Here is a 9,092-nt window from a genome sequence, read left to right on the forward strand (position 1 = left end):
GGGGGCTAGAATTACCTCGCCCGGCGCAAAGTCTCCCGAAATGTGTTCCCGTTCCTTTTCCAGAGATTGATTAAGGTCTGGTATCGAAGTCTCCAATCGGAAGGGAGGATCTCCGTGTTCCGATCTCTGTATCGACCTCCAAGGTGCTCCAAAAAGCGGCGTTACCACTTTTCACTCCTCGGCTCCTGCATCGTTATCCGTTCCCTGGAAAAACGTGAGTTCCACAAAAAAAAAAGTCGCAACTCCTCGCTCGCCGAAAGATTCTTCCCTCGAGAAATCGAACGGACCATAAATACTCGTATTAACCCTTTTGCAGTCAACCAGCGGAGCCATCACGACTCTCTTTTAACCTTAATTTCACAATTCAACAATTCAAAAACCATATATCCACAAATTTCCCAAAAATTCCACCTAATTCCCGATAATTCTCCCATTCATTTCATTCGATCTCATTTATCTGAAACCTTAATATCGAAATATCGTTGCCGAATCTTCTTCGCTAATTCCTGTCCTGTAATAATTCTTTCATTCATGTCATTCCATCACATTTCTTTAAAACATTCCTAATAGAATATTCTCTTGACGAGTCTTCCAGTTAATTCTTGTTAGTTATTAAATTTATTTCATTCGAGGGAGAATTTGAGGCTCCGGACGTGAGTCGAGGCAAAGCGCTACAGCGACGCAGTAGAATTCTCGAGTCGAGGAAAGAGAGGGACTCTCGCTAATCTTTGATTAATTCCGTGAACAGCGCCATCTACCATCAGAGGGCGGCGGGGAGAGGAACTGCAGCGGACGTCGGAGTGACCGATAGCAGCCGATGGAAACGAATCGCTCCCCACGATCGGAGGGGGGCACGTGCGAGGGGCCGGAAGGGGGAGAGGAGGTGGAGGGATTGGGACCCGCAGGATGGCCAACAAATCGGGACGCCTGTTTGACGGCGTCTCGGCGCACGGCGACGCCGGTATCGCGTTCACGGTCCGCTGCCTTCGGGATTCGGCCTCCTACACCCCCCCATGGGGAAGGAAGGAAGCAAAAACCGCCCCTCGACTCGCACCCCAGTTAGTCGATGAACAGCACGGCCACCTGTTTCTCCGACTGCGAGTATGTCTACATGCTGAAGAATAGAATAGAATAGAAGAATAGAGGGTATCTCATATTTATCTATTTTCTTGTAATCCATATTTTTCTAAAGGGGATTTTTTTTAGGGAAACCTCAGAACGGGGAAATGGAGGAAATTCGAGGCCAGGGAACGGTATGGTCACTAGTTTCTGTGACAAAGGGTTTTTCTACATGCCGAAGAGCTGATCGTTGGTGTCTTTTGGTATCTAGGTGTTTCTCATTAAGGTTTTGTTTTTTAGGAGAGGTCCAGGAAGAGGAATTTCATACGACGGGAGGAATATCGATGACCAAGGGTTTCTGTACGTGCTGGAGAGTGGATCGTTGGTGGCTTAATTTTTGGTATCCACATTTTGCTTTTTTCTTTCCTTAATTCGTTTCATTTTATTTAAGGGAAATCACGGAAAAGGTGGAAACGGAGGAGCAGAAGTCATCCGGCGGAGGGACGAGGCATGTATGGAAATTGCTTAACTGGACAAAGAGCGATGGGCTAAGTGAAAGTGAGGGGTCTCTTGTGGAAGGAGAAGTCCTTGAGAGAAGAGGCGAGGTCTCTGTCTCGCGCTCGATAATTCGAATGTCTCTTTTGAAATAAGTGGCGAGCGTTTTATCGCACCCGCTCGGCACGTTGTTCGCCGAGTTGCGGTCCGCGCCTCTTTCGCGGATCGACGGGTTTTTCTAGTAAACGATACATATGTAGACTAAGTGCGAGCATAAGACGAGTCTGTCTCCTCTTCGTCGAGTAGAAGACCGCGGCGTATCTGTATTTTCCTTTTTTTGTCCCCGCCGTTTTCAGCGGCGATTTTCAAGCGAAATGCTCCTAACGCTAAAATTCCTCCTCGACGTCCATAATCGAGCGACCTAGATTAGATGATTTTTTGGCTAAAACTTGATGTGAAGTAATGGCGAGTCGATGACGCGAGTCTGCGATTAATCGCGAGTGACCTCAGGAGAGGACCTTTCGCGGTGCGAGTTTCAGCCTCGCTTTTTCCCGGGGGTCGGATAACAGGTGGGGAGAAAAAGCTTAATTCGCGGTTCGCTCGCAAGAATCCGTCGTATCGCGACGCATTGGCTTTCCGCCAGGCATCGGGTGCGCCATTAACGAATGGGCGCGCTTATCAGTTGCTGACTTCGCAGTACCGAGATGACCGGCCGAGCGATGGCGGCGCTTCCGTATCCGCGATTCCGGAAGCCTAGGGAGGTCCCACCGCACTCGTAACTCCCTAGATACGAGGCGTCGGTCAGAAATCATCTAACGCTCATTGGGCGTCGACGGACTCTCCTATCTCTGGTATCGGTTTCTCAAAAGCGATAGACAGAGCGATACAGATCGCCGCTTTAATCGATGCAACAAGAAAACTTAACCGTTTCAGTGCCGTGCCCGATATATCGTCGTTTCCTGTCGGCGCTAAAAGGGTTAAAGGAAATAGGACGTCCTAAAAATATGTACATAAAACGGAAAACCGACATTCTATTTATTGAAACTCGATCATGTACGTTGGATAATTAAAATGCGTTACAATCAATGTCGGATGGAAAACACGCCGTCCGTTTCTAGTTCCCTCGGCGTATTTTCCGCTCTTGACCCGAGAGGTTAATCATTAGCGAGGGCAATTAGCTTGATCAATCGGCAACCCGATTGAACGAGTGACGCGGAACGTAACGTAATCGCCGGCGTAATTTGAAAAGCAAGGCATTTCGAGGCGATTACCGGCGCCGCGTCGGTACGCCTCCATCTTACCGGCCGATTTTCGAGGAAATAGTCAGGCGTCTTCCTTACCGACGCGTCTTTGCCGGCCCCTCGTGAGTTACGCGCGCGCCCCGTGTGCAGCACATGCGTGGTTACGGTCACACTTCGTGACATATTCGCGGTGCAAACGAACCGTCCGAATCGTTATCAACGCGAGGCCCCTTCACCCCGCGCCTTTAGAGTCGGCCCTGAATAATTGATTGTCGGAGGGCCAATTATAGGTTATCGCGTGCGTCGAGTTGGCGCCTTTTCCGCGGCTACGTCGCTCGAGGTCCGGCCTAGAAAGGGCGGGATTTCTTCTCGCTGGGTGTTCGTCTCGTCCCAAGTTTCGGGCCGATCGGGTGCCCTGAACTCCTGGAGGATCGAAAGACCGAGGTGAAGACGCCGGGCGCCTCGGCTCGTTCAAACATGGCGGAAGGATCCTCGGCGACGGGGGCGCAGTGCTGCCACCTGCGGCGGTGCGGAAGTCGCGTAGTGACGCTACCTCTGGCAGCTTGCTCCCTCCAAAACGGCGCGTGCATTGGCAACATTGTTTTTTGGTAGTTTACAAATAAAATGGCCGATATATGAGGCTATTTTGTATGGAGGACTGGGATATGCGATTCCGTGGGATTAATGAGGCTCGGGGGTCCGCGGGTGAGCGCTGAAGTGTCGTGTCCGCGGGAACGAAGGCCGGCGAGGTGCGCGCAGCGCGGCTGAGCCCGTGGGAGTGCCGCGGGACCGAGGTGGAGGTTGTCTCCCTCCAGGAGCCGCGGACGCCAAGGGGCCCCGAGGAGCGAAGCGCGGAGGCGACCGCGGAGGACGGCGCCCGAAGGGCCCGCGAGGTTATCTCGGCCCGGTCCGCGGAGAAGGCCGAGGGCGCCGAGCGCGTCGCGGACGACGACGGCGACCCGGTCGACCGCGCGGACGGGCGGCACCTGGACCCGCCAGCGCGGCCCGAGCCCCCACGGCGGGAACGCGGTAGGCAACTTTCCTCTCTCTTGCGAGCGAGCGGGCGGCCGTCTCGACCCTGCTCGACGCCGGTGCCAGGCGCCACGAGGTCCTCACGGATAATGGTTCTTAAGGTTTGCAGGAGCCGGAGAGCGGAGCGTTCGGCTAGCGGCGCCAGCGGGGAGCGCCCGCCGGCCTGACTCGGGGGCGGGCTCGGGTGAACGCGGACCACCGGAGACACAGGGCTCCCGAAGGATCGGTTCGACTCGGGCCCTCGGGGCAGATATGATACCCAGTGCCGTCCCCCTCCGCCGAGATACTGGAGCGTGACGGGTTCCTCTCCTTGGAGCCGCTCAAGATATTCCCTGAGGAGCGGTTCGACGTAGTGGAGCGGTCTGGCACGGACGATGCGCTGACCACAACCCAGGGGCGTACCACTGGCGTGGCCTGCCGGAACGGCGACCCCTCCGTCGCTACCCTGTCCAACATGTGCACGACCCCTGGCAATGCGGGCACGGGCTTCGGCTATGCTTGGTCCTTCGGAGGACCGGGCACCGAGACCCGTGAGAACGCCCAGGGTGACCTGACGACCAATATCGGTTACGCGGTCAACAATAATCAGGACCAGGGCTCGAGTCAGAAGATACAGGTGGACGTCAAGCCGGCCAAGGTGACGAACAGTGCTCACCGCCGGCCCATGTTTGCCATGAATGAGAGTTGTCAGCAGACTCCGACGACGCATCACGGTCACACGGGAGCGCACAATCAAACGGCGCACGGGGCTCACGTGCGCACCAAGAAGCACCACGACGTCTTCGCCCTGACCTGTGACAAGGGTGGCTGCAATTGTGACGCGGCTCATCCCACGCCGCCTCCTTCGCTGTTCTCCAATACTTTGGTCTTTACTACCGCTGACAAGCACGCCATGAGCAAACACTTCATGACGCCCCTTGGCCCTCTCCAATTGACTGCCGAAGAGTGCAATGAAATCCTCATGAAGAGGGCTGCCGCGGCCTCGAACCAGGCCAATGCCAATAACGTGGCGGCCAGTCAAACCGACACGACGGCTCACTTTGGACACGTTCTGACGCACGTCAATGCTACCCAGATCGAGACCAAGGTGAAGCAGCAGCAGGATATGGGCAGTCAGGTGCGGGTGCCAAAGGAACGGCCCTACTCGTGCTCGGAGTGTGGGAAGTCCTTCCTCCTTAAACACCATCTGACAACTCATGCAAGAGTTCATACCGGGGAGCGGCCACACATCTGCGTGCACTGCGGCAAAAGTTTTGCACACAAACACTGTCTTCACACTCACCTTCTGCTTCACAGCGCGGAGAGACCTTACCAGTGTCGCGAGTGTAAAAAGTCTTTTACCTTGAAGCACCACCTGGTGACGCATACCCGAGTGCATACCAGAGAGCGGCCCTTCGTCTGTCAGGAGTGTGGAAGGGCGTTCCCCTTAAAGCGTCACCTAGTGACCCATAGTAAATTCCATTCGGGCGAGCGGCCGTTCGTCTGCGAAGAGTGCGGGGAGTCCTTCTCTCAGAAGGACCACCTGACGATGCATTCGCGCTTCCACGGTAGCCTACATCCGTTCGTCTGCCATGACTGCGGGGCCACCTTCCAGAGGAAGTTCGAGCTCGTCAACCATGGTAGGTTGCACGGGAGAGTGCCACATTCATGCACCGTCTGTGGGAAGGAGTTCCTGCAGAAGAGGACTCTGTTGGCACACATGCGACTGCACACAGGAGAAACTCCATACGCCTGCACCGTCTGTGGCGAGGCCTTCCCACGCAAGGCGGATCTGGTGGCCCATTCCAAGATTCACAATAATAACACGAGTGGCGACGAGAAATCTCTGACGTGCAGGTAACGATATCGTTTAGTCGACAGTTGCCTCGAATTCATAACCTCCAAAACCTTCCTTCCCCGAACACCCTTCCTAACCTAAAACCTGTTCGAACTCCTCTCTACCTGTTAAATCCCTGGTCCATACTTTCCGATCCTGTCGATCCAACCAAACCTAACCTAACCTAAAGAGGCACCCTCCCGTTCCAGGGAGTGCGGCTTGGACTTCTCAAACCGGGAGGCCCTGACATTGCATTTAAGGTTACACTCCGGTGACAGGACACTGGTGACGGACCTGTGCGGCCTGGCGGCGGCTTTCCAGCAGACTCCTGGCCACTTCCTCACCCCGAACACCACCGGCACCCATCAGGTATGACCCCTTCGCGAGGCCCCTGAAAGCGCGTCGCGTGGCATTAAGAAGTCAAGTATTTGCAGATGAACGGGCCGATCGGCAACCCCGGGGTGAGCCACATGCACGGGGCCACACAGACGTCGCCGCCAGTGGGGACGGGCCCTAAGCCGAAGCCGCACGTCTGTCCGGACTGCGGACGCGGCTTCGCCCAGAAGCACGGCCTCTCCCAACACCAGAGGCGCCACACCGACGGTAGCTGCCACATACGGTCCCACGTGTGCGACAAGTGCGGCAAGGCGTTCTTCCAGAAGAATCACCTGTTGCTGCACCAGCGACAGCACATGGACCCGCCGCCGAGCATACTGCGCCAGCAACAACGCCAAGCAGCTCAGGCCGCGGCGCAGCAAGCTCAGCAGGCCCAGCAGCAGCAGCAGCAGCAGCAGCAGCAGGCTCAGCAGCAGGTCCAGCAGGTCCAGCAGCAGCAGGCTCAGCAGCAGCAGCAGCAGCAGCAGGTCCAGCAGCAGGCTCAGCAGCAGCAGCAGCAGGTACAACAGCAGCAGGCCCAGCAGGTACAGCAGCAGCAGCAGCAGGCTCAGCAGGTTCAGCAGCAACAGCCGCAGCAGCAGCAGCAGACATGCACCGTCGACACCAAGGCCATCCAGCTGCAGGCGATACAGCAACAGGTGCAGCAGCAGGTACAGCAGCAAGTGCAACAGCAGCAGCAGCAGCAGCAGCAACAGCAGCAAGCGTGCTCCGTGGACACGAAAGCAATACAATTGAACGTCACCATGTGAGACGGTCTCGAGGGAAGGGACTGGAGGAGGGTCCCCGGGATGGCGACCGCACCCCCGAACGCGCACCCTGCTGCCACCACCCCTCTGCACGCACTTCTCTTGTACTAACATTACACACTAGCTATATTTATTATATCTCTAGAAATCAAGTATGAAGTAATCGATTTTATTACAAGAGTATATATATACATATATATATATACACCCCACACACAAGAAATTATACATATTATATTCTAATTATGTAAGGCTTGTAACAAGAAAATAAAAGTAACCATATATTAGTGTTTTACATATACTTTATAACAATCATTTGGTTGGCAAGTGCGCGGGGAAGGAGGAGGAGGGGCTTTTAGGCAGGTGTATGCGATTCGTTGTTCCCTTTTCTTATTTTTTCTTTTTCTTTTTTGGTTCTTTTCCTTTTTATTTCTATTCTTGCTTTTGCTGGAACGGGCCATTCAGGGCGCTTTTTGACGGTGGGTCGCTCCACCTTTCTCCTTCGCCTACCCTTCGTTATTCGTGTTAGTTTAAATAGTAGGATTACGATTTATATGAAAAAGAGAGTAACGAATGAACGGGACGTGCGATGCGGGGAGGAGTGTGCGAACCTTTCTCGGTTTTCGGTGCTGAGAGTGTACGCGTGGGTGCGCTAGCGAGTGATAATTAGGGATTAAGGCTTTATGTGTAAATTAGTGTGTAATCGGCCGCGGGAAGGGCGGCGGAAACCGTACAGTGGTCCCCAGTGCCCCTTCCGCAAGGAAGGGGATGCGTCGTGGAGTTGATCGTTTAATTTTTACCCGCTTCTACGTTTAGTTAATCTAGTGGGATAGAATTTAGGACGTGCGAACGGGGCTCGAGGTTGTGTCAAGGGAATCCTTTGACGAGAGGCCGGCGTCTTCGGGCGCCGTTTAAGCCTCTCGTCGGAGGCTTCTCGTAAGGTCGAGCCCCCTGACCGGCGATGTATGGAAGATGTGCGCTAATGAAAAGAAGGAAAAAACGATAAATTGTAACATATTCGTGTCGGCCGAGCACTTGGGGGGTACGACCCGCGTACGTCCGTCCCTTGTCTCGGATCCCCTCTTTGTTGTCGCGAGCAGAACTAACAATGCCCACTCACGAGTCCTTGTTTCACGCCACTAACGTATAATTTTGTAAATATACATATTTTACATACATTACGTAGATTTGATATTAGTCTTATAGCTGCGGAACTATATGAGACATTAAAATTCTGAGTTATGAGATATACACGTTGGCTTGATCGACGACCCCTCGCAGCGAGCGAGCGCCATTTTCTTTCTCTCCTTTTTCTTTTTCACGCTCCTCGTACAGCGACGTTAATTGTAAACACATCATCCGATTGCGACTCCCGGGGACGTAGGAAACGGCTCGCGGGCTTTGTTCTTTGTCTCGCCTTGCCGCCGAGGCCTTTCTTTTGCGCAACCGATTCTTATGTACTCGCGCACCTTTTACATAGATCGTAAACCCACCGTTAACGTGTCAATCGGCGCATCGCGAGGCACTTTGAACGCCGTAAAAACGATAAGAGAAAGAAATCTCTTGGCGAACCCGTTGCGACGGGATTCACGTCAAGAAATTCGACGGTTTGCGAGCCGAGATCGTGCCCGCGTTTTCCATAAATCTTCCCCATCGAATTCGGGATAATTATGTATTCCGCGAGCGCGGGAGACGAGTTGCGTCTCTTTCTCGCTAGTGAGTCTCACGTGTTGACATGCTTTAATTGGGAGTAAAACTTGGACCGTTAAACAACGCCTTTAAGGTGATACGAAAGGGCCATTCTATATCAACGAAGCCGCCAAAATATTCACAAAATTTCTCTAACCTAGGTACATCGAATAATTTGAAACTCTAACCCTTGACTCTATAGAGGCTCCAACGAAGGTCTCGTAACTCGCGAGATTTGGATTTTCCGAGAGAGAAAAAAAAAATGCACTCGTCCCGGAGGGGAACCAAAAAGGAATTTTTTTTCCCTTTCGAAAAATGAAATTTCACCAGTTTCATGGCTTTTTAATAGGACCTCCGTGATCACGTGGTAAAGTTTCAAATTATTTCGGTGTTCCCAGTTTTATAAATATTTTCACTGATACGTATAGGACACTTTCATCTTAGGCATATTTTACTTAAACGTCCTTTTTCGCTCGTTATTAATTGCGACCATTTCGTGGCAGCTTTTAACGTAAACGGGGTATGATCGCGGCTTTGGTAGATGCGGAAAACAACTCGTAGGAGTGGCATCTCTCGTCCGGCTTTGTCGCCTCGCAAGAGCAGCGACGTGTGGGCGGA

At 53.3% G+C, this 9,092-nt stretch overlaps 2 protein-coding genes across 7 annotated transcripts; both read left to right on the forward strand.

Moving 5' to 3' along the window:
• Positions 1-886: 886 nt before the first annotated feature.
• LOC105695471 lies at positions 887-2,640 on the forward strand. Of its 2 annotated transcripts, none has more exons than XM_012417016.2 (4): positions 887-1,101; positions 1,207-1,253; positions 1,360-1,440; positions 1,511-2,640. In XM_012417016.2, the coding sequence occupies exons 1-4, from the start codon at positions 907-909 to the stop codon at positions 1,707-1,709; spliced, it is 522 nt and encodes a 173-aa protein (XP_012272439.1). In that variant the 5' UTR covers positions 887-906; the 3' UTR covers positions 1,710-2,640. The 2 variants fall into 2 exon arrangements, with proteins under 2 accessions (XP_012272439.1, XP_012272441.1); XM_012417018.2 differs by having other exon boundaries at positions 1,360-1,419.
• A 689-nt stretch (positions 2,641-3,329) lies between these two features.
• LOC105695796 (zinc finger protein 2) lies at positions 3,330-8,032 on the forward strand. 5 transcript variants are annotated; one of them, XM_023434611.1, is made up of 4 exons: positions 3,330-3,824; positions 3,929-5,663; positions 5,853-6,012; positions 6,069-8,032. In XM_023434611.1, exons 2-4 carry the CDS (start codon positions 4,282-4,284, stop codon positions 6,786-6,788), a joined length of 2,262 nt encoding a protein of 753 aa, XP_023290379.1. In that variant the 5' UTR covers positions 3,330-3,824; positions 3,929-4,281; the 3' UTR covers positions 6,789-8,032. The 5 variants fall into 5 exon arrangements, with proteins under 5 accessions (XP_023290379.1, XP_023290380.1, XP_023290381.1 ...); XM_023434612.1 differs by having other exon boundaries at positions 5,904-6,012; XM_023434613.1 differs by having other exon boundaries at positions 5,922-6,012.
• The last annotated feature ends 1,060 nt before the right edge of the window (positions 8,033-9,092 follow it).

Source organism: Orussus abietinus, unplaced genomic scaffold (assembly GCF_000612105.2).
Source record: "Orussus abietinus isolate OABI.00-Male unplaced genomic scaffold, Oabi_2.0 scaffold4, whole genome shotgun sequence".
NCBI classification, from domain to species: Eukaryota; Metazoa; Arthropoda; class Insecta; order Hymenoptera; family Orussidae; genus Orussus; species Orussus abietinus.